We start from the raw sequence: 26,270 nt of genomic DNA, 5'->3' as shown, positions 1-26,270 counted from the left end.
TACTAATGATAAAGTGACTTAGGTTGTGATACCAAGTTGATGATTATAGTTCAATTATTTTTCACCTTAGAATCCATCATAATTACGGGTTTTGAGAAAGAGTTGGAAAGAGAGAGCGTTGAATTTATGCAAGGGATGACTTAATAAGATAAATGTTTTAAAAGGGTTAATGTAGAGATGAAATGAGTTAAATAGAAGTTAATAAAGGTTTAAATAGTCATGGAAATATTGAAATAGCGATGGAAATATTAACATTCGACAGAAACAAAGGAAAAAATGGTTAAATTAGATAAACAAAGATGAATATTGTGGTAAGAAAATAATTGATAAAAAGATTGAAAAAAAAAGAAAAGTAAAAGATAACAATTAAAAAAAACTTATTCTACGATTCTTTGTGGATAAGAGAACTAGATATGGGGAGAGAGGGGGGCGAGAGTGGGAAGAGGGGAGGAGAGGGGGGAAGAGTGGGGAGAGGGGGGTCTCTAGGGGGGAAAGGGGAGGGGGTGATATTAGGGTCCTGGGCAGCCATCGTTACTGCTGGGTCAACAAGGCACTTCAATGTCAACAGTCGTTAGGTGTCAACACTGGCCAATGTCACTCCGTCGCGGGGGGTTGGGAGGTGGAGGTGGAGGGGGGGGGTCTTGAGGGCGAGTGGGAACGTAGGGGGTTCCTGGGGGGTCGGGGAGATAGGGTTTTCTTTAGGGATTATAGGTTATGGGTCTTTTCACTCTCTCCCTATTCTCTCATACTCTTTCTCTAAGTCTCTCTCTCTTCTCTCATACTCATTCTTTCACTGTCTCCCTCCTCTCTCATACTCTTTCTCTCACTCTCTCTCTCTCTTCTCTCATGCTCTTTCTCTCACTCTCTCATACTCTTTCTCTCACTTTCTCCCTCCTCTCTCACATTCTTTCTCCCACTCTCCCTCTTTTCTCATGCTCTTTCTCTAAGTCTCTCTCTCTTCTCTCATACTCTTTCTCTCACTTTCTCCCTCCTCTCTCACACTCTTTCTCCCACTCTCCCTCTTTTCTCATGCTCTTTCTCTCACTCTCTTATACTCTTTCTCTCACTGTCTCCCTCCTCTCTCATACTCTTTCTCTCACTTTCTCCCTCCTCTCTCACACTCTTTCTCCCACTCTCCCTCTTTTCTCATGCTCTTTCTCTCACTCTCTCATACTCTTTCTCTCACTTTCTCTCTCCTCTCTCACACTCTTTCTCCCACTCTCCCTCTTTTCTCATGCTCTTTCTCTCACTCTCTCATACTCTTTCTCTCACTGTCTCCCTCCTCTCTCATACTCTTTCTCTCACTTTCTCCCTCCTCTCTCATACTCTTTTCTCTCACTCTCTCCCTCCTCTCTCATACTCTTTCTCTCACTTCCCCCTCCTCTCTCACACTCTTTCTCTCACTCTCTTTTCTCATGCTCTTTCTCTCACTCTCTCATACTCTTTCTCTCACTTTCTCCCTCCTCTCTCATACTCTTTCTCTCACTCTCTCTCTTTTCTCATGCTCTTTCTCTCACTCTCTCGTACTCTTTCTCTCACTCTCTCATACTCTTTCTCTCACTGTCTCCCTCCTCTCTCATACTCTTTCTCTCACTCTCTCTATCTCTTCTCTCACGCTCTCTCTCTCACTCTCTTATACTCTTTCTATCACTTTCTCCCTCCTCTCTCACACTCTTTCTTCCACTCTCCCCCTATTCTCATGCTCTTTCACGCACTCGCCCATACTATTTCTCTCACTCTCTCTCTCTTCTCTCATGCTCTTTCTCTCACTCCCCCTTCCCCTTCCTCTGTTACTCTCTTCCTCTACTCTCTCAATCCCCACCCCCATCGCACTCTCTCCCTCCACTCTCTCATTCCATCTCGATCGGTTCCACCACCTGAAGTCAACAGGCACAGTGACTCTCCTTCGTTAGCCAATGCAGGTCAGGTTAAAGCGTGCCAAGTAAGTGTACCAGTGAACAATGGCAGTGATAGTGTCAGTGGAGCTTCTGAAGGAGCTGGTGCCTCCTCTCGTAATGATGCGAACTTGAGGGTGAGTAGCCAGAGCGAGACCGATAGTGATGGAAGCATGAATGGGGAGAATGAGCCCCAGACTGCCAGCGTGGTCTCTTTAATAACCCCAGGTCTGAAAACTATCCACAACCCTGTACTTCTTCCTACTGGAATAAGGACAATGAGGCGCATTATCAAGAACTCCAGAGGTGATGAATTTGAAACGGTTAACTTACTGGTCAGGTTGATCTATGAAGCCAACGCGCGACTCTCTATACTAAGTTCAAGGTGGAACGAGTAACGCGAACACTTAGGTTCATTTCATGGAATATCCGGAGTGTTAACCGCAGAAATAATGACCTACAATGGTTTGTTAAAGTTTTTAGCATTAATGTAATTGGTTTACAAGAACCTTACACCCCAGATAGCTGGGCTTACAGCATACAATAGTGGAGCAGGAAGCGGCCTGCTCACTTATGTAAAGAATGGTCTGGTCTGTAAATGGATCAAAACTCACAATGATGAAAGCATTCACTATAAACTATTTACAGTAAAGACAGCAAACAGTCAATTTTCGCGGTATAACATCTATGTTCGGTGTAATGAGCTGCGAGCGGACGTGTTACCAAAGCCATCAGGTTCCAATGCTATGCTGTGTATGGGTGATTTTAACTCCCGTCACACTGTCCTCGGTGATGTCTAGTGTAACTCTAATGGGAGAGTGTTCGTGAATTACATCAATAATCATAATATCACTGTATACGACACAGACAAAGTGACACATCTGATGGGGGGCAGACTTGATTATGTGATTGAGTATAACCAAGTAGACAGTAATATCAAGGCTAAGGTCATCTCAGAACACCTAGTCAGTGATCATTATCCAATACTTACTGAATACACTGTTGCTGATGTCAAGAGTGAACCCCATCCTAAGCTCAGAATTAACATCCCAGATAATCTTAAACTGCACTTCAGATGGTATGCTGGATATACACCTGGGTCAATGGATGAATTTTGCTGTGATCATGTAAATGTCATTACCTGGATAAAGTCAAGGAGGAAGGGGGGCAGCACTAAACCACCTCTGTGGACACATGACCCCATCCTCACCAAAGAAGGAGAGAGGGTAGAACAGCTTGTCAACACTTATAAGCAAAATAAATTTAGTGATAACCTCTTGGCATTCCTCAAAGCTAACAGAGCATTTCGTGAACTCAAAGGTCAGGTGAGAAACACCTATTGGGAACAATTGATATTAAACTGAGATGACGGTAGTTCCAGGAAAGTGATTTATCTCCCTTCTTGAAAATCGGCATTACATTTGCTATCCTCTAGGATTCTGGTACTGTACTGCACCGGTTTTTAATGATATGTTAACCAAGTTAGCTAAGGGCAAAATTAATATCGTGATTGTCTCTCACCTGAAATTGGGTTAAGTTATGTTAAGTTAGGTTAGGTTAGGTTAGGTTAGGTTAGGTTCGGTTAGGTAAGTTAGGTTAGGTTAGGTCTCTCGTCAGCCATTCAATTCTCGGAAAATGTGAGAGATAACGTAGCGATATTAACCTATATAATTAGTATCCTCGACTCACCAAAAAATATTATCGTAATATATTAGCTAAGAAAAAAATATATATAAAGAGAGCGAGACAATATATGATGGTGGTATTATAGTAGGTGTGGGTTAGCATAGTGTTGACCCAGCCAACCGCGGTCAAATATTGGGCCACCTTGTTATTAACGGAATGGTGCTGGTTCCTTTAACGACGACTTCATTGGTTTGTGTCTTATTCATTCCTTTCTTTTGTTTGTTTTTATATTCATTGTTTGTTTGTTTTCTTTACTCATTTGTTATTTCTTCGTTTGCTGATTTTCATTTGCCTTGTTATTTATGTTTGTTGTTCATTTGTTACTTAATATTTATTTATTCGGTGTTTTTCTCACATAATCAAACAAATGTATGAACACACACTCACACACATACATGTAGACATATATACATACACATATACATAAATGCAGATATACATATACACGCACTCACATAGATACATGCAGAAATACATACACATACATATATAAACACACAGATATGTATACACAGGCATAAAAGCATAAGAACATAAGAACATAAGAATGGAGGAAACTGCAGCGGGCCTATTGGCCCATACTGGGCAGTCCCGTTTACACCCAACCCCTATTGCTCATATGAGCATCCAACCTATGTTTGAAGCAATTCAGCGTATTCGAGTTAATGATGATATTTGGTAACTTGTTCCATTCATCCACTACTCTGTTTCCAAACCAGTGTTTACCTATTTCACGCCTAAATCTAAATTTGTCTAATTTAAAACCATTGTTACGAGTTCGCTCCTGGTTGGATAATTTGAGTACCTTTGTAATGTCCCCTTTGTTTAGCCCTGACTTCCACTTATACACCTCTATCAGGTCGCCCCTCGCTCTACGTCTCTCAAGGGAGTGCAAATTAAGATGCTTTAACCTGTCTCTATACTCAAGGTTCCTAATGCCCGGGATTAGTCTTGTCATTCTCCTCTGAATTCTTTCCAAGGATTCTATATCCATTCTGTAATACGGTGACCAGAACTGAACTGCGTAATCCAGGTGTGGTCTCACAAGAGCAAGATACAGTTTTAGGATGACCTCGCTAGTCTTGTAACTAACACTCCTTTGTATGAACCCAAGTACTTTATTAGCCTTGTTACGAGCAAAAACACATTGTTTACTTGGCTTAAGGTTCCTACTTATCATTACTTCCTAAATCTCTCTCGCAGTCGGATTTCTCTATGGCATCGTTGTTCATCTGGTATCTGGTTTCCCTGTTTACATCTCCTATACTGAGTACTTTACATTTGTCCACGTTGAATTTCATCTGCCATTTTTCAGACCATTCGAAAAATTTGTTTAGATCTTCCTGTAGTTTTGCGGAGTCCTCGTCAGATTTAATAACACGTCCTATTTTAGTGTCATCAGCAAATTTGCTTATGTTGCTGTCTATGCCGATATCTATGTCGTTTATGTATATAATAAATAATAATGGTCCAAGTACTGAGCCTTGGGGAACTCCACTTGTGACGTTGCTCCAATGGGACTTAGTGCCATTAATGCTCACTCGCTGTTTCCTGTCCTGTAACCACGCCCTAATCCATTTTAAGGATGTCACCTTTGATGCCATGAGCTTCTACCTTTCTAATTAGTCTTTCGTGGGGGACTCTGTCGAAGGCTTTGCTAAAGTCGAGATATACCACATCATAATTGTGCCCCTCGTCCACTGATTCGAAAACTGATGAAAAGAATGTTAATAGATTAGTTAGACATGAACGTCCGCTTGTGAAGCCATGCTGGGAATCATTGATCAATCGGTGCTTCTCCAGGTGATTTCTGAATAGAGCTTTGAAATGATTGCTTCCAGTAATTTGCCTACTATTGATGTTAGACTGATTGGGCGGTAGTTAGAGGATAGTGATCTATCCCCTTCTTGAAAATCGGTATTACATTCGCTATCCTCCAGGATTCTGGTACTACACCTGTTTTTAAGGACATGTTAAACAACTTTGCTAAGGGCATACTAAGCTCTTCCTTACATTCCTTTAATACTCTGGCAAATATCTCATCGGGACCAGGTGACTTATTGGGCTTTAGTTTGTCTATTTGCTTACTAACATCGTTACTAGTCACTACTATCTCACTTAATTTGTTTTCTTCACTATCTCTGAATAGAGTCGGTGCCTCGGGTATCATGTTTAGATTTTCGGTGGTGAAAACTGTTGAAAAATATTTATTCAAATTATTGCTCATTTCTCCGTCGTTATCAGTGAGCTCGCCGGAGTCTGACCGTATTGGTCCAATCTTTTCTCGTGTTTTAGTTTGATACATTTGGTAGAATCCTTTGGGGTTTGTCTTCGCCTCCCTTGCTATCCTTACCTCATTATTCCTCTTTGCTTTCCTTATCTCGGTTTTAACTCTACTCGCCAATACCCTATAATAGTCCCGGAGGTGAATTTCGCCACGATTTATCCTTCTACCTATAGCCTTCCTTTGGCCAATGATGTTCTTTAAATAATTATTTATCCATTTAGGGTCATTGTTGTCTGATCTGAGTTTTTTGTATGGTATGTTCTGCCTTTGTGCATTAAGTAACTCACTATTTAAATTATCGTGGAACTCGGCAATCTCAGATCTCGTTATCAGGTCGGTGTCATCTGTCAGGTTCACGGCCAAGCGCGACACCCCCTCTCTCAGCTGCCTCTTTAAACTGTCAAAGTTTGCCCTTCTGAAATCTGGTACTTTAGTGGAATTTTCCTTACGTCTGCCCTGAAAATCTAACTGGAATCGAATTTCTTTGTGATCGCTGTTTGCAAGTTCGTTCCCTACCTCGACATTGCTAATGAGGTTTTCTCTGTTCGTCAGAACTAAATCCAGTATATTATTACCCCGTGTGGGTTCGGTTATATGTTGACTTAGGAAACAGTCCTGGATCGTCTCGAGAAAATCCTCTGATTCTGAGTTACCCGTAAGGACAGTCCAATCTATTTGGCCAAGGTTAAAGTCGCCTACTATACAGACTTTGTTGTGTATGGAAGCCCTGCGCATTTCATCCCAGATAAGTCGCTCATTGACGCTATCAAGATTGGGGGGTCTATATATTACCCCTGTGATTAATTTTTCCCGACCGTCGCTTAATTCTATCCAAATTGTTTCTGTATTCCTCTCAGTTTTTATTTCCTTATTTATTTCACACTTCAGATTATCCCTAACATAGATTGCTACTCCGCCTCCTTTCCTGGTCTGCTTATCGGTATGGAACAGTTTGTAACCCGCAATTTGGTATTCGACTGGTAATTCACGTGTGTCTAGGTTGATCCATGTTTCAGTGAATGCAATTATATCGATTTCTTCGGTACATACCAAGGCCTTAATATCATCCATTTTGTTTCTCCAGATATAGAACGCACTTACACCCAGACAATATGTACAAGCATAAACATGTACACATTCAAATACATACAGTACTTACATACATAACATACATACATACATACATACATACATACATACATACATACAGACAGACATGTACACAGACAAACATATACACACACATAATACATATTTTTCCTTAATTCTCACAATGAAGACAAAATCCAACCGGACAGGTGTTCACTATCTTGTTGGGCCAAAATATATTCTTAGCGTCGACGAGGCTAAGGACCGATCATATGGAGGCGTGTGTGGTCATGTGGAGGCGTGTGGGGAAGCATGTAGAGGCGTGTAGGATCGTGTGGGGGCGTGTGAGGGCATGTGGAGGCGTGTAGGATCGTGTGGAGGCGTTTGGGGGCATGTGGAGGCGTGTAGGATTGTGTGGAGGCGTGTGGGGGCATGTGGAGGCGTGTAGGATCGTGTGGAGGCGTGTAAGGTCGTGTGGTGGCGTGTGGGGGCATGTGGGGGTAAGTAAGGGTATGTGAGGGTGTGTGTAGGCGTGTGAGCGTATGTTGAGTCGTGTGGAGGCGTGTGAAGATGTGTGGAGGTGTATAAGGGCGTGTAAAAGCGTGTAGTGTGGTGTAGAGGCGTGTAGGGTCATGTGAGGGCGTGTGAGAACGTGCGGAGGCATGTGTAGGAGTGTGGAGGCGGGTAGTGTTGTGTAGAGGCGTAGAGAGGCGTGTGGAGGTGTGCGAGGGCGCGCGAGGAGGCGTGTGGAGTCGTACGAGAGTGTGTGGAGGCATGTAGGGTTGTGTGAAGGCGTGTAGGATCGTGTGGAGGCATATGGGGGCGTGTGGAGTCGTTTGGAGGCGTGTAGGATCGTGTGAAGGCTTGTGAGGGAGTGTGGAGGCGTGTGGGGACGTGTGGGGGCGTGTAAAGGCGCATGAGGGCGTGTGGAGGCGTGTGAGGAAGTGTGGAAGCGTGTGTTGGCGTGTGGAAGCGTATAGGGTGGTGTGGAGGCGTGTAGGGTTATATGGACGCGTGTAAGGGCGTGTAGAGGCGTGTGAGAGCGTGCGGAGGCATGTGTGGGAGTGTGGAGTTGTGTAGGGTCATGTGGAGGCGTGTGGAGGTGTTTGGAGGCGTGTGAGAACGTGTGGGGTCGTGTGGGGGCGTGTGGGGGAGTGTAAGTGCGTGTTGTGGCGTGTGGGGGTCTTGTGAGGGTCGTGTGAGGGTATGTAGGATCGTGTGAAGGTCTGTGCGGCGTGTGGAGGCGTTTGGAAGCGTTTGGGAGCTTGTAAGGGCGTGTGTAATCGTGTGAGGGCGTGTGGGGGAGTGTGGGTGCTTGTGGAGGCGTGTGGGGGTCGTGTGAAGTTGTGTGGGAGCGTGTGTAGTAGGGAGTGACAGTTTTGCAAAAGTTTTCAAAATCTAATTGCTTGGGTTGGATTATTTGTCTATCGGCCACGCTAATTCCGAATATGTTTGAGTTTTTTACATCATTGCATTAGAAGGTTTGTGGATACTTTTGGGTTTGGCATGAAAAACGCGAAAAAACTGTAAATAATAAAGGGACTGGCAATGTGGCACAACCTGTTAAAATCAAGTTATTGAATTGGATTATTCGACTACTGTGTACACTGGTTCATAATATGCTATTGTTTTACAACTCAATACGCTACAAATTATGCCGATATTTTTGCTGCAAGTCACCACATACGTATATTTCGAAAACCAGGGCCCAATATTACCAACGGCGTGGATAGATTCCGTGTGGGGGTCTGTTGACGTATGGAGTCTCCCACGCCCTACCTAGACAGTCTGGGGACCCTGACACGGGTTGGGAGTGTGATGACGCAGTGTGTGTGAGGGGAGGAGCTGCATAGCTGATGTAGTCTATAAGTGGAAGATCGTGTTGAAATATCTGTTTATTTCTCGTGTCTGATTACATTGGTATATTTTTTGTGTGTGTGTGTTCTTCTTTTTCTCAAATTTTTGTTTTCTTTTTTTCATTTCTGTTTAGTTCTCTCTGTGTATCTCATTTTCTTTATCTCTGTCTATCTGTGTCATTTTCTTTCTCCCTCACGTATTTACATAGTTTCTCTACATTCCCACTTTAATTTCTCTGTTTCTTTCATTCATTCTCTCTCTCCCCCTGAACCATTTCCTGTATATGCTACATATGACGCGTTATGACCAGAATGGACATAGCGCCACTATGGTCAAAAACGAGATTTATTCACACAAGGACAGGTGAAACCACCCCTGGAAGTGTCAATTTGGTCGATTTTTGCTATTAAGTAAAACTACCCACGCGGTGAGGGTGGTGAGCGGCAGAGGAAAGCGTCAGTGGTATTTTTTTTTCTGGCTCTTTGCCCACTCTGGTCGTACGGGCCTCATATACTGTACAGTACTACAAATATATTGCTTGTTTATATTCTATATTCACACAAGACTATATTATTAAACCTATACTTCTCATGTACTACATATACAGTATAATGGTTGCTTCTTGTGTAACGAATGTGGCCGGCTCAAGGGCCACCTAGGCATATTTGTTTAAGGTGTAGAAGCTGTCGCTGACACAACAACTACACCCTAAGTTAACGAGTTGCACGATCCAATATCAAGGAATAATCCGAGAAGACCGGACAACTCGCCAACTTCACTGGCTAACCATTATCCCGGAATACGATCTGCAAATCGATTAATCTCCAGTCCCCAATTACTACTGGGTAGACAGAGGCAAACGGCGTAAAGAAACTTGCTCACAGTTTCACTCTGCCCGGGAATCGAGCCCGAGTCCACTCGCTTGCGAGGTAGGCATTCTGGCCATTACACCACAGGTCGCCAAATAAATTAGTATATACACGAACACAACCCACACACAGATATATATACATATGAACATATGAATGGAGGAAACTGCAGCGGGTCTATTGGCCCATACTGGGGTAGTCCCATTTACTGTACACCAAACCCCTATTGCTCAAATATCCACCCAACCTATGTTTGAAGCTATCCAGCGTATTCGAGTTAATGATGATATTTGGTAACTTGTTACGCTCGTCCACTACTCTATTTTCAAACCAATATTTACCTATTTCGCGCCTAAATCTAAATTTGTCTAATTTAAAACCATTGGTACGAGTTCGTTCCTGGTTAGATACTTTGAGTACCTTTGTTCAGCCCTGACTTCCATTTATACACCTCTATCATATCGCCCCTCACTCTACGTCTCTCGAGGGAGTGCAAATTAAGGTGCTTTAACCTGTCTCTGTACTCAAGGTTCCTAATGCCCGGGATTAGTCTTGCCATTCTCCTCTGAATTCTTTCCAAGTATTCTATATCCATTCTGTATAGTACGGTGACCAGAAATGAACTGCGTAATCCAAATGAGGTCTCACAAGCTCAAAATATAGTTTTAAGATGACCTCGCTAGTCTTGTAACTAACACTCCTTTGTATGAATCCAAGTACCTTATTAGCATTGTTTCGAACAAATACACATTGCTTACATGGCTTAAGATTCTTACTTATCATTACTACCAAATGTTTCTCGCAGTCGGATTTCTCAATAACATCGTTGTTCATCTGGTATCTGGTTTACCTGTTTACATCTCCTATACTGAGTACTTTACATTAGTCCTCATTGAATTTCCTCTGCTATTTCTTAGACCATTCGAAAAATTTATTTAGATCTTTGCTGAGTCCTCGTCAGATTTAATTACACGCCCTATTTTAGTGTCATCAACAAATTTATTTATGTTGCTGTCTAGGCCGATATCTATGTCGTTTATGTATAAAATAAATAATAATGGTCCAAGTACTGAGCCTTGGGGTACTCCACTAGTGACGTTGCTCCAATGGGATTTAGTGCCGTTAATGCTCACTCGCTGTTTCCTGTCCTGTAACTACACCCTAATCTATTTTAGAATATCTCCTTTAATGTCATGAGCCTCCACTTTTCATATTAGTCTATCGTGGGGGACTCTGTCTAAGGTTTTGTTAAAGTCGAGATATGCCACATCATTATTGTGCCTCTCGTTCACTGATTCGAAAATAGATGAAAAGAATGTTAATTGATTAGTTAGACATGAACGACCACTTGTGAAGCCATGTTGGGAATCATTGAAATACTTGTGTTTCTCCAGGTGATTTCGAATAGAGTTTGAAATGATTGCTTCCAGTAATTTGCCTACAATTGATGTTAGACTGATTGGACGGTAGTTAGAGGATAGTGATCAATCTCCCTTCTTGAAAATCGGCATTACATTCGCTATCCTACAGGGTTCTGGTACTACACTCATCTTTAAGAACATGTTAAGCACTTCCTTACATTCTTTAATACTCTGGCAAATATCTCATCGGGACCTGGTGACTTAATAGGCTTTAGTTTGTCTATTTGCTTACTAACATCGTTACTAGTCACTCCTATCTCGCTTAATTTATTTTCTTCACTATCTCTGTATAGAGTCCGTGCGTCAGGTATCATGTTTAAATTTTCGGTGGTGAAAACTGTTGAAAATATTTATTCAGATTATTGCTCATTTCTCAGTCGTTATCAGTTAGCTTGCCGGTATCTGACGGCATTGGTCAATTTTCTCGTGTTTTAGTTTAATACATTTGATAGAAGCCCTTGGGGTTTGACTTCACCTCCCTTGCTACCTTCAGTTCATTATTTCTCTTTGCTTTTCTTATCTCGATCTTAAACCTTCCGGCCAATACCTTATAATAATCTCGGAGGTAAACTTCACTTCGATTTATTCTCATACCTATAGCCTTCCTTTGTACAATAATATTCTTTAAATAATTATGTATCCATTTAGGGTCATTGTTATTTGATCTGAGTTTTCTGTATGGTATGTTTTGCCTTTGTGCATTAAGTAACTCATTATTTAAATTGTTGTGGAACTCATCAACCTCAGATCTCGTTATCAGGTCATCCTCAACCGTCAGGTCTCCAGGTAAGGTGAGGTCGCCCTCTGTGGGTACATTGTGTAAGGTCACCTCATGTGACGTCATGTAATTCACCCCCAGGTGTGATATCCCTTCTCTCAGTTGCCTCTTCAAACTATCAAAGTTTGCCCTTCTGAAATCTGGAACTTTAGTGGAATTTTCCTTGCAGCTGCCCTGAAACTCTAACTGAATCTAATTTCTTTGTGATCGCTGTTAGCAAGTTCGTTCCCTACCTCGACATTACTAATGAGGTTTTCTGTTTGACAGAACTAAATCTAGTATATTATTACCCCGGGTGGGTTCTATTATATGTTGGCTTAGGAAATAGTCCTGGATTGTTTCAAGAAAATCCTCTGATTCTGAGTTACCAGTCAGGTCAATCCAATCTATTTGGCTAAAGTTAAAGTCGCTTACTATACAGACTTTGCTATGAATGGAAGCCCTGCACATTTCATCCCAAATAAGTCGCTCATTAACTCTATCAAGATCAGGAGGTCTATATATTACTCCTGTGATTAATTGTTTCTGTATTCCGCTCAGTTTTTATTTCCTTATTTATTTCACACTTCAGATTATCCCTGATATAGATTGCTACTCTGCCCCCTTTCCTAATCTGCCTATCGGTAAGGAATAATTTGTAACCTGCAATTTGGTATTCGACAGGTAACTCACGTGAGTCTAGGTTTATCCATGTTTCGGTGAATGCTATTATATTGATTTTTTCGGTACATACCAATGCCCTGATTTCATCCATTTTGTTTCTCATACTTCTACTGTATGCGTAGTAGACATATAAGTTAGTCATGTTCTGAGTCCTCTCTTTGTTGCGTTTTGTTTTAACTCCCTTCCTAATATAGTTTTGTCATAATTCCTAGCACTATTTCCCTGTAACGTTTCACTTTGCTTACCTGCTCCCTCTGCAGTCTCCTCCACCCCCGTGCTCATATGTTCTCCAAGTAGTTTAAAGACTTCTACATCTTTTGAACTGCCTTCTCGAGAGAGCCGGCCAAAGTTGCCACCCCATCCCTAGACAGATGCACTCCATCCCTAGCATAAAGGTCCCTGTAAAGGCCTGGACTTTAGGATATAAATCCCTTGCCAGCCTAATCAGGATCTTATAAAAGAAAAGTCAAGAACCATGGGATTACGAGGATAACAAACAACCGCTAGAGATTGACATCTCTTTACTACGAAAATAATCACAATAATTGACACCACTCACAAATATTAAATAAACAAATACGGGAGTCAAACAATTACGGAAGTCAAGCAATTACGGGAGTCAAACAATTACGTGAGTCAAACAATTATGGAAGTCAAACAAAGTACAGATATTTCCTACGGCGGCAGCCCCGTGGAATGTTCCATTAACTCTGTGGTCCGCTGTCATGGGGAAGGTCCAGGGCAGCTTCCTCACTTGGCACCGGCATTGGTGGGCGATGTCTTGCCACACAGGAGAGACGCCAGGGCACGGGCAGTGGATAGGGCGTAGAGGAAGTGGCGATGATGTGGAAGCCGCTGTAGTAGCTGGAGCAGGTGTCCGAAGATTGACAGCCGAAAAGTGAAGGACTGGGGAATCAGGCCACGAGCTCCAGGAGCCTAGGATGAGCACACAACCAGAATTGTAATCGAACAGCTGGGGAAGTGCAGCTATGGTGCTAGCTGGGTAGTGTATGATGTGTGACGAAGCAGCAGCGACCTTCTCACCTCTGTCTATCCCCCTTAGTGGGGCTGCGAACAAGCAAACGAGCAGCGGACAACCATCCTGCTCGTTACCGCCCTTACGCTGCCTTAGAAGTTATCCCAGTTGTCAATGAATGGGGCTGATATTGACTTGCAATATCTGTCAAGATGGCCGTTAACACCAACTGCCCTTGACAACCATTCATTGCCAACTCTCCTTCTAGGCAGGACACCACATATGATAGGGATCCCTCCCTTCGACCTAATACGATAAATATGTTCTATAGCTGTCTTGAACTTATCAAGAAGCTCCTCACTCCTACACGGGCTAATATCATTGCCTCCTGCACTGAGGCAGATAATGGGTTTGTTCCCATTACCAGACAAGATATTGTCCATCCTGTCAGCTGTATCCCCCACCCCAGCTCCTGGCAAACACACCCTCATCCTATTTTTATTTTTACCACAAAAAGTTCTGTCCAGGTACTGTACCTGGGAATCGCCAACAATTAAGGTTTTCGTACCTTCCTTGTCAGCCTTGTCCCTGACTATGCTAACGTCCAATTCTTGTCAAAGGACTGAAAGAGTTGGTACTCTAAGCTGTTGTTGTCGTATACTTGGTGAGTTTTTTCACCACCTTGGTATGTTTTTTTCACCACCAGTTTGGTCGTCCCTCTCCTCACACCCTTCTATGCACATGAGTTTTTGTCAGACACGTGCTTTCCTTGTCTCGTTTCTTCCTTCATCCTCGTTATCACTTCCTCTAATTTCAAGATTTGTTCCTTGGCCCTCTCTAACTCTAACTCGGCCCTCTGAAGGGCACAGCCCTGTTCCAAAGTAGCACTAGGTATTACTGACAATTAATCCCCGGGAGCTAAGCCTGCCGAGACCTTTACTCTAGCAAGGTCAGAATACATCACAACACTCGTTGTTACATCCACATACACACACACACATACAGTACATTAACACACAAGCTCCCATCATTACATCCACATACACACATACAGTATGTACAGTAAACACACAAACACAGCACTCATCCTTACGTCTACACACACACACACACACACATATTTACTCACTAAATCTACAATACACAACCAACGTCTCAATACAAATGAACATCCCCCCTCTAAGAATTTACATAATTTAACCTTAACTAAAAAGAAAAATCCGTATTAACCGAAAAATAAATGATTACCGTCTTGAGTTATGAAAATTGGTCGCCGAGATTTACATAAAGCAATCTTAAATTAATTACTAACCTGTAACGATACCACCTAGTGATTATTAATTAATAAATTTTCATGGGAGATAATGAGTTAAAGTTTAAAGACGTTAGAGATGGGTTAGGTTAGGTTAGGAGGAAACAAGGAGAAAGAAATGAGTGCCACACACACACACACACACACACACACACACACACACACAGCCCAGAGGTGAGATTCTTAGCTTGGTGTGGCCAGGGTGTTATGGGTTGAGAGAAGCTGAGGTCATTACTAAAAGCTAAGGAGAATTTTCCCCTTGGTACAGATAAGGGGTGAGTTGAGGAGGTGGTGGTGAGGGAAGATGGAGTAAAATGATAATGAGGGGAGATAAGGAAGTTAGGCTAATAAGGGTGAGGAGGTGAAGAAGGTTTAAAGTAACTCCATATCTATTACTCATGATAGTGAAATTGAAAGTGGTGTTGATACTACTACTACTACTATTACTACACCACTACTAATTATATTTTTTTTATTGGCCCCAATAACCATACCTTCGCCATCATTTTATTACCTTAATATTAAATATCTTAATACATAAGTAACTACCCTAGCTGTGTTGAGTTAGTTGAGCCGCAGATCTATGTGACATTCAGTAACTGTTGCCTCATAGTCAATATCTGCAACTGTTGTCGGCTTTGGGGTCGATGCTCTCGTTCCCCTGAGACAAAGCAAATGAGACCTAAGGAGAGAGAAGGACAGTCGACATCTCATCCAGGCTGTAACATAACTTCTGGGCTGCTGCTTCTGTTCAGATAGCACCTCCGTGAGTCTGGCGTAGAAGCATCTTGCACTTGATCCCATCCCACTAGAGGTTGTGAACACCAGAGGAGTGAAGCTGCCTTGATCAACGTTCTGAATTTTCTCCCCGTATGCCTTTATCTCGTCGTTCTCGTTCCTCCTGTGTGCAGCATCAAGAGCTAAGTTATGGTGACATGCGGCCATGGGATAAAAAATCCTGATGTCGAAGAAGGCTTGCTGTCCCCACGTCCAGAATCCTCGAGCACTGACGTCAGCACGGGCTTCGTTGGATGTGTTTGAAGTCCTATGTTGGAAATTCTCACCGTCCAATGGAAGGAGGGTCGGTTCTACCCTAGCATCACGACAGATTTCCTTCAACATATTTGCTGTGAGATCCCTTACTTCTTCATGCCTCATGCATATGATGCCCCCTTTTTTGCACACCATGGCGTGATCGACGTCATAGGAAGAGTCACACATGCATTGGGAGGGCAAACCAGCCTTCCACTGGCCTACCGTACCTTAGAGCAATGGCATCTGTGAATTCTTGTTTATTGAGACTGAAACCATTTGACCTTATCGGTAATGTAGTTAACCAGTTCGAGGCGTCCACCTCCTGCACTATAGCTACTTTTTTTTGTTTAATTTTCTGGTACTTGCAGCATCAGTTGCTACAACTTATCACTTTGGCTGTGCTGTCGTTCTGTCGTAATGGACCGTCGAATCTTGTTATTTCGCTGGTATCCACCGCACCTGTTGCGTTCTGAGCTATTATGTGGTCAGTGAGGGCTGCCGTGAGCTTAACTGAGTTTGATGTTCTGTGGCAGCAATCTCCTCTAGATTGGTCAATGCCATTCCTCCCAGTCTCGGTGGTAGTGCAAGGGGTGATCTCTCTGCAAGGGTTAAGTGAAGATGTTTCACTAATATGGGAATGAAATTGACGCTGATAGCTTCTTCCAGAGGGTGGAGGAGGGGTCCGATATCAGGGATAGTTCGGATCAGGTAGTTCCAGCGATGCTTGACTCCATGGGTGAATGCCGCAAAAGCCGCATGTGGCTCTGTGTTAGCAATATCAGACAGAGCTTGGATTTCCCTAACCCACTCATTCACCTTTCCTGTTACGTACTCGGTCTTGAAGTCCGTCGTGCCGATTACTGCGCCTAGGTGTCTTTGGCCATACTTTGTTATTTTGACCTCACTTCCACCGAACACCTCCATTGCCCGTTCAGGGGGGACCGGTGGTAGAAGCGGTACCGTTCTTGCCTCGCAAGCGAGATGTCACGAGTTCGATTCCCGGGCGGGTGCAAGTTGTTTGGACTTACTTGCTAGCCCCCATTAGTCCCTGTTCACCTAGCAGTAAAGTAGGCACCTGTTGTAAGTCGAAAGTTGCGACTTCTTATTCAGGGAGTTGTTGGAGCTTCCAATAACTTGATGACATAAACCACTGACTCTTCAGGCTTACGCCCTTAACTCATGAGACATAAAGGCAAGCATGAACATAGCATGCTTCCCTGTTGGGCGCTGTAAACGCTTCTGCGCTTCACCTTACATAAGGATGTAGGGGAGTGCCCAATAAAAAAAAAAAGAAAAAATGCCCGTTCATAAGTTCTGGCTTCACAACGAGGAAGGACTTGATGGCATTTGGGTGGTACCCTATTTGTGGACCGTATGATGTTATCAGGTCTCACCACTTTTGATGCCCTCCACTTTTCCTGCTCCTGTAAGGTCGTCAGCATACGCCACTTGCTTGACCTCGGTTGTTTCAAATTTTATTGTGTGTTGGAGCACGGATAAGCCTATTGCATACATTGCCATTGCAACAGGGTCCCCCTGCGTTGTTCCCTCAGTTGACTTTTTGATGGTATCACCTCTTAAAGCCTTGTTGTTTACTATATAGAGGTCTGATGGATTCCTATAGGCGTTTTCAACATACATTGCAAAGCTTGGACACTTGATCTTGATGTTGTGCAGTGCGGCCTGCACTACTACTACTACTACTTCTGTATAAATAATAATAATAATAATAATAATAATAATTATAATAAATAGAAAGAAAACAGGAACACTCAAAATAAATAATATATCAAGAAATGTCGTATACATTGTCTCCCCACACACACACACACTGGATCTCTGTCCAAACTCTATGAACCTCCCACAAGTTAATGACGTAGAAGGAATCGTATCAAGGAAGATGGTTATGGCGGATTCAGTGGGGCGGACAGCTCATCAGGCTCCGTTAACCACGAGTCGAAGAAGGAGGGAATGAAGGAAGGAATGAAGGAAAATAAGAAGGAAGAGATCTGGTATTGTTCTTGTATAGTTTATGGTTTATTGTCCTGGTATCTGTTTTATGTTATCCACCATTTTCCTTCCTGTGATGGAATGGTCCAACATCACAGGCTGAGGAGGTCTCTCATGATCCGCTGTGATGCTTCAAGAGACAATCCAATTTGAGTTTCGGGTAAAGTGGCGGCAGTGGAGTTTGTAATCCTCAGACAGACAAGGTTTATCTTCGAAATGGTGTTGTGTGGAGAATAGATAGACAGACAGACAGAAAAACTAACAGACAAATTATAGAAATAGAGATGGATAGAAAGATAAACATACGAGGAGCTGATCAAATAGATACATAAACACACACACACACAGACACACACACACGCACACAAAGAGAAGCCGCACTCTGAGACACTCTGAGAAAATGTTCACATGAGGTGTTTCTTAGAGCGTAATTTCTCGTCAGACAGAGGACCTCCACCCTCACTCGTGGCCTTCCTCTCTCACCCTCCACCTACTACTCCGGAATTGGAAAACGTTTTTTGTGATTTTTTTCCCTTACCAGGATTTGGGTCACTTTAATCTTGGGACTTCATGAATTGGAACTTGTTCAGAGTGGGACCAATTGGATTTAGGAGACCTTTTGAGGATTGGAATAATAGGGCTTATTAGGACTAGGACCCATGTAACCAGACGTATAGGGAGAGAAGGACGTAAGCCATAGAGGAAACCAAGAATCTTGTCCAGGACCCTCTCCTATAAATAGTGTTTTGTCAAGGAAGAGTCACAGCCTCTTGAGTTCTTTGGGCAGCAGAGGCCTCGAGTGCCTGTCTCTAGATTCAATGAAGTCACTTAAGACCACAAAACATCCCGGTACGCGTTCCAGCGATCCAAAGAGTGAGGCGGGGGTGGTGGGGGGTCGCTGGCTAATTGGCCCGAAGAGGTTGAGAGAATCGTCGAAATGTGGTATTGAAGGTCTAGCAAGCCTCTCAGCCAACATACAAAAAAAAAAAAAATTTAATCACCTAACACAGAGGCCTTAAGAGCCCAAAAGAGCTCAAGTGAAAAAGTTGCGTCTTGCCTCGACCTGCCGTTACAATCACAAAGACACGGTGTAGGTTGTATAGAGATGTGGGTCTGGTCTTTCTTCTTCCTCTGTTGTTACACGTGTGTGTGTGTGTATATATATGTGTGTGTGTGTGTTTGTGTGTGTGTGTGTGTGTTTGTGTGTGTGTGTGTGTGTGTGTATGTGTGTGTATGTTAGCGTAACCTTTGATATCATAATGTTAGGCCACCGTTAATCCCAAACATATGTGAGAGAATTAATATTTCTAGACACACAAACAGTCAATCAAACATTTAAAGAGATTGACCCACTGTCACTATGTTGCGTTCGTCTTCTTCTTCTTCTTCTTCCTCTTCAAATTATTATTATTATTATTATTATTATTATTATAGAATTATTCACTTATTATAATCACCATTACTACTAAACTCATAACCCCACATTGATCCATAAACTAACTCTTGTAAACATATTCCTTAGACGTATAAAACAACAAGTTTTGACACATTTTTCCCATCCTGAGCTATACACAAGTGGGGCTTAACGAGTCCTTACTCGCCCAGGACCACAAATGATGGTAATGAGTCATTGAGTGTTTAGCGACGTCAGAATACCGCGAGACACAGGTGAGGTTGAGACGCTCTGTATGCTTGAAGGCCTACTTTGGTCACTACAGTATTATTATAATTAGATGTGTGTGTGTTTTTTTTATATAAGGTTTTTCAGAGATGATGATATGTATTATCTACCCTTTTAATCGCTTGCTTGTCTCTCAACGTGTCCATTATACAGATTAAAATCTATACTAACGCCTGTTGTCTCATCCCTGCCAGGCTACCTGTGTGTGTCAGCCACCAGCCAACACCTGCCACCGCACGCCCAGGTGAGTAACCCCCCTCCTTCAAGGCCGTCTCACACCCTGAAGCTACGCGAGCCACACTACGTATGTTATTGATAGTGATATTGAAACAGTTTATTTTGTGTTGTGTATATAATAAGCCATCGGGCAGGGTGAGAGAAACAACTTCTTGCAGGGTCTAACGTATACTGTGGCAAACGTAAGCTTACATCAACAAAGTTGATAACATTATAACACACAAAAGAAAGTGCAACTATCAGTGTATAACATAAGCTAACAGAGACATCTATGTAAGGAATCACTCCACAAATATTAATACAATGAAGCATTGAAACACACAAACACAAAAATGAGACATGTTTGAACCCGAACATAACATTTTGCCAGAGAAATACAGATACAGAGTGGATAATAATAACAGTATTGACATGGCTGGGCCAAGTAAGAGCCTGAGCTTTCTTTTAGGCACCTGATATATACTGTACATTTATCTCAAGGAAGTATTATGTAACATTTAGTATCATCTGGAATAGTTCAATAGCATGGTGGTAATAAGAACATCTCCTAATTTTACCACGGATATCAATTCAATATTTATTTATTTATTTTTTTTTTTATTTTTTTTTTGTATACATAAATTACAGTGGAATTGAAAAACATAAGTAGAATGGGGGAGCAGTACAACATGGGTTGTACAGTAATAAAGTTGAACAAGAGGACAGAGCTGTCAGGACTATGATTAGTTGGCAAATATGTTTATTGCAATGGTAATTACTTATCTATTTACAGGATAATTTCCGATAAAACGGTTTTGATGGTACAAAAAAAAACGGGTACTGTAAATATAGTAGGTGTTACAAGAAATATTAATACTTAAACAATAGATATTTTTTGAGAGATGATTTAAAGGAAGGGAGCGTAGTCTTTGCTCGGATGGGGAAGGGGGTAAGTTGTTCCACACCTTCACAAGTGATAGATTTGTAAACAAAGAGGGCACAGTAGTAGGATTTAATATCTTCGAATTTCAAAATTTTCAATATAGCAAATTTCAAGTAGGTCATTGTCGGTATAACTCTCTTTTGTGCAGTAACCAGAGATTGTGTTTTTGAAGAGCCACAGGCCCCCATAGTGTGTGACAGTGTATCAGGTGTTGATAGACAAGATCATTGCTGTGAGAGTGAGTGACTGTCGAGTGTGATACATGATACTGCACTGTTTATTGACTTTACTGTGAATGGCTTGTATGTGGTTTCTCCAGTTAATTTTCTCATCAACGATAACTCGGATGAATTTAGTATTTTGGTCGCGTTTGAGGACTGTATTACCAAGGTACAGGGGGTCCAAGTCTGGGGGTAAGTTTTTCCTTCTGTGAAAGATCGTGTAGTGAGTTTTCTTAAGGTTTAAGGCCAGTTTATTACGTTGTTACGAGTTGGGGATTTAGAATATAGTTAAAAGTCTACCCAGATCCCAACAGGCAACAACAAAAAAAAACAAAGACAATCGGACTATAAAAGGGTAGACAAAGGATGGGAGTTTTTGTTGTGTATAATAAAGTACCATAAATTCCTTAACAAAATATTCAGCTTTCTATAATTTACCCTTAACCATACTTAACCTAAACATTAACAGGATATACATATTTATACAACATACAATAATTTGAAGCAAGGTGGACGCGGGGAGGCAATATAAGATTACAAATACTTAAGTGCGGAGCTGAGATGGCTGACGAGTAAGGCTGAGTATTGTAGAAGACGGTAGGTAGTCACTGTGCCGTAGGTTTCCAGGATAGGTGATCCTGTGGTCACTTCCCAGAGTGAACTGAACTCTCCTCGAACTGGAGCTGACAAAGAAGACTTTGAGGAGGTGACGCAACAACCAGGATATGGAGAAGGGAAACCCCGGAGTGGTAACTAAGACGAGTCATACTCGTGTTTCGTCCCTAGATGGCGTTGCTCGTGGTGCTGGGTAGGTAGATCAAGACAATAGATGGCGTGGTTCGTAGTGCTGGGTAGGTAGATCATGACAATTGGTGGCGGGGTTCGTAACAACGTATTACTCAGTTCCTGACTTTAGTTAATTCAGTGTTCATAGTTCTCATCAAGGAATGGAGGTCTGAGTTGCTGGCATAGAGATTACTATCGTCTGCAATTAAGTTGTATTTTATGAGTGAGCTGGCGTGGACTATGTCGTTTATGTACAACAAAAACAGTACTGGACCGAGAATGGAAACTTGGGGGACTCCATACAAGATTGGCGAGGAGTCAGATTGGTGATTATTATAGCAGACATACTGCATCCTGTTGGACAGATATGAGGTAAACCTTTTGTGGGACAGGCCCCTAATGCCGTAATGTTCATATTTTGAGAGGAGGATGGTATAGTCGACAGTATCGAAGGTTTTAGAGAGGTCCAAGAATATACCGACTGTGAACTGACTGTCATCAAAGGAATTTAAGATGTCATTAGTAAAGGATAGCAGAGCACTCTCAGTCGACCTTCTAGCTCTAAATCCAAACTGGGAGTCTGTAAAGATGTTATTAGCTTTGCAGAATGAATTTAGTCTATTACATGCTAGCTTTTCCAGTATCTTACTCAAGGCTGGGAGGACTGATATGGGGCGGTAATTCTTGAAGCACCTTTGTCCCCAGATTTTTAGATGCTGGGTGAACTTTAGCATCTTTCAGTTTATCCAGAAAGACACCACTAGTGAAGGATGAGTTACAAATGTGTAGGAGAACAGGTAGTAATAAGTGGGCTACTTTCTTAATGATGCTCATTGGTATATTGTCTTCGCCTGCTGATGCATCTTTGGACATTTTTATGATAGCCAGTAATTCATCTGCTGTGACAGGGGATAAGAACAGCTCATTTTGCTGTCTGTTTTGCAGGTAGGCTCTAAATTCCTAATGGTGATCAGGGATGTTCTCTGCAAGATTTTTGCCAACATTAATAAAATATTCATTGAAGTGGTTGGCAATGGGGGAGGGTTCCGTTACAACTGAATCATTTATCATAAAAGCTGAGTGGGGGGCCAAAGGCTGAGTGTTTCTGTTCTGAATAGAATTTATGACATTCCAGATTTTCTTATTGTCGCCTGTTGCTGAGTGGAGCTTATTTTTATACTAGTTACTTCTGGCGTTTCTAACTGCTTGAGTTACTCTATTTCTGATACTTCGGTAAGCATCACCGAAAGTTATGGGTCTTTTTGCAAATTTCCTTTGGAGTTTGTGTTTTTCTTTTATCATTATCTTAATTTCGCTTGTGATATAGAGTTTGGAAATGGATACAGATTTCACTGACTTAGTCTTGAGCGGGACGCATTTATCAAAGCAAGCATTGAAGATGCAAGAGAAGTTGCAGCTGTTCACGTTAGGGTTGTCGGAGTCATAGACAAGATCCCAGTTCGCATTCCTTAGGTTGTTTTAAAAAGGAGCATGTTGTCGGTGCACTAGTCTCTGTATTGGATTGAGACTCTACTAGGCCTTTCAGGTCTTGAAGCTGTTTTATACATGGCAAAAACTGGGAAGTGATCTGAGATATTGTTATAAATAATTCCACTTGCAAGATTGTTAGGAGTGTTGTTAGTCCAGATGTGGTCTATCACAGTGGCAGAGGTGGTAGTTACTCTAGTGAGTTTGGTTATAGTGTTGTTGAAGAGTTTAGAATGACAGGTAACAAGAAGGTCTAATACTGAGGTGTCAGTTTCTGATTTTAATAGGTCAAGGTTGAAATCTCCTGTAATGTAGCAATGTTTCCTCTCTGAACTTATGATAATGATAAGCTCCGAAAATTTATCAAGAAAATTCCTTACATTTGTGTGGGATCTTCTGTAGATTACTCCTACTAGGATATTTCGTGTGTCGTTACGTAATTCAAAGAAAACACTCTCCATGTACTCCTCCTGAACCTTTACATCATTGGCTTATGAAAATCAGGCTATGCGCTCATATCAATTTTCTAGGAATAACTTTTAAACTAGTCAGTGCTTGAACTTTCAAAGGCAAGAATTAAACTGATATCACTTGCTCAGACTGGCAGTACATTGTGGGCGGAGCTTATAATAGAAAGGTACTGAGATCTCGCCGTTAGATCTTGGAGATAAGAAGACTGACATAGTCTTTCAGGATACTGATTACCTTCTAAAATACAAAAATGACAAAAAATTTACACAAACATCAGATTCCCTGATGATTGGGAATCAAAATGATCTAATTTTAGTAACAATTTGGAGACTCAGGGTGTCCCCACGGACGATGTCATGATACGTCACTTCTACTGTCAGACTTTACACTAACTTATTTGACAACTTTACGACCAGTAAATACAGTTGAAGCTTTGAACATCACTCCCAAGGGATCTTGAATGTTTCATTTGTAATCAGACATAACTAACTTAATGTAAAGCATGTGTGTTCCCTCTCTCAATTTCAAATCGCTGAACACGATATGAGGTATTAAGAAATATCAGGGTTTCTAAGGTACATGAGAGAAAACGGAAGACGCAGACGTACTGAAGTGGTGAGAAAACGGACGTCTCAACGGGGGGACTCAATAATGAAGTTATAGCGACATATTTCATGGGCTACAGTATTGAGCATAATATGAATCGTCAGATTTTACGTTAACCAACATGTACGACCGTGGTCAGTATACAGAAGGTTTCCATTGATAAAGACAAACTTAAAAAATATTTTCCATTATCACATGGTCAAGGATGTTTTTTTATTTATTGAAAAAATATACCAGGAAACTGGATACATACTATGGGAAATCCATATTACATCAGATAATGCTGGCCATTTGCCTACGTAAGTAATAGTGTATATCGAATCCCTAGAAAACATTCAGAGGAGGATGACAAGACTAATCCCGGGCATGAGGGACCTTGAATATAGAGACAGATTAAAGCATCTGAATTTGTACTTCCTCAAGAGACGTAGAGTGAGGGGCGATATGCTCGAGGTACATAAATGGAAGTCAGGGTTAAACAAAGTGATATAACAAAGGTACTTAAACTATCCAACTTGGAACGAACTCGCAGCAGTGGTTTTAAATTAGACAAATTTAGATTTCGGCGCGAGATAGGTAAACACTGGTTTGTAAATAGAGTAGTGGATAAGTGGAACAAGTTACCGAATTTCCTCATTAACTCGAACACTCTGGGTAACTTTAAACATAGGTTGGACAGATATATGAGCAATATGAGTTGGGTGTAAACGGGGCTGCCTAGTATGGGCCAATAGGCCCTCTGCAATTTCCTCCATTCTTATGTTTATATGTTAATAAGCAGAATAAGGTGCTGGGGAGGGAGTAAAAGCATTTCTTGGCATTTCATACTCATGTTTCTCCTCCGCTCTTGCAATACAGTCCAAAACTTCTCCCTCGATTTGTGTTTGAAACATACGAAGTAACCGCCTAGTAGCGACATGCGCTCATAAAAATAAATCCAAGTCATCCTTCTTGTTACACATTGCCTGTGTGCAGTGTATTGTAACAATACAATAATTACAATCACGATGCAGGATTTGTGCGATCTGTTCCCAACAGTTGTCTTTTCTTTGAAGATCTCTATAATCCTCCAACCGCATATCATATAAACATGGATACTTCTTCAATAAGTTCCTCCATCTGCAAATATTTCCACCACTGGTGCACAATTAAAGGCGAGACGACATGGAATGGCCTTGACACGCGACGCGACCCTCCTCCACTAGTCACACCAGTGAAGCATTGAGAGGAAACGTTCTACCGAGCACGCGCGACCAAAGCTATAACAAGAAAAAAAATTTTCAGGTAGTTTGAACCTATGTGGCTTGATTACGTGGCGCGTTGCTTATATAGCATAGCTTCCGGTCTGAGTTACCCAATTGAATAGACACTGCAGCAATTCAAAGACACGTAGCACATATACATAGCGTGGCTCACGTAGCTTTTGGTGTGAGACGGTCTTTACTACCTCCTCCTCCTCCTCTCCTCATGTTTTCTCCCTCGCTCACTCACCATTATATAACTTTGTATAGATTAAAAAAAAAAATGTTACTTGTGTCCGTCTGTTATTAAATGTTCACCAATGTGTTGTCTCGTAATTTTAATGTTTTTTTTTTCCAGAGGAGACAAGTGGACTATAATGACGACTACTATGATGAGGACCCTCCTGATACTACATATAGAGGTGAGAGAGAGAGAGAGAGAGAGAGAGAGAGAGAGAGAGAGAGAGAGAGAGAGAGAGAGATAGAGAAAAAAAATAAACATCTCACATTTTCACCATAAATGCTACCGCGATTACAAAATACGCCTGTCTAAGTCTCCTGTATGAACTACCTCTATGAGTCACTTGTCTGAGTCACCTGTCTGAGTCACTTGTAAGTTGTGCTCTTATTCAATAACACCAATTAATATCACTTTAGTTAGTAGTCTGGTAATACATTCATCAGTAGACACAATTAATAAGAAATATTACCCAGTTATTACATGATAATTATTTTGCTT

At 41.8% G+C, this 26,270-nt stretch overlaps 1 protein-coding gene across 1 annotated transcript in view; it reads left to right on the top strand.

The window, feature by feature from the left end:
• The window catches only part of LOC121862420, a 107,228-nt gene that overhangs the window by 47,258 nt on the left and 33,700 nt on the right, over positions 1-26,270 (top strand). Inside the window, exons 2-3 of the mRNA XM_042360695.1 lie at positions 19,754-19,803; positions 25,890-25,953. Coding sequence (XP_042216629.1) covers positions 19,754-19,803; positions 25,890-25,953 — 114 coding nt within the window. The remainder of the gene's footprint in view (positions 1-19,753; positions 19,804-25,889; positions 25,954-26,270) is intronic.

This window comes from Homarus americanus, unplaced genomic scaffold (assembly GCF_018991925.1).
Source record: "Homarus americanus isolate GMGI-L3 unplaced genomic scaffold, GMGI_Hamer_2.0 scaffold31037, whole genome shotgun sequence".
NCBI classification, from domain to species: domain Eukaryota; kingdom Metazoa; phylum Arthropoda; class Malacostraca; order Decapoda; family Nephropidae; genus Homarus; species Homarus americanus.
This window is presented reverse-complemented; position numbering and strand designations above follow the sequence as displayed.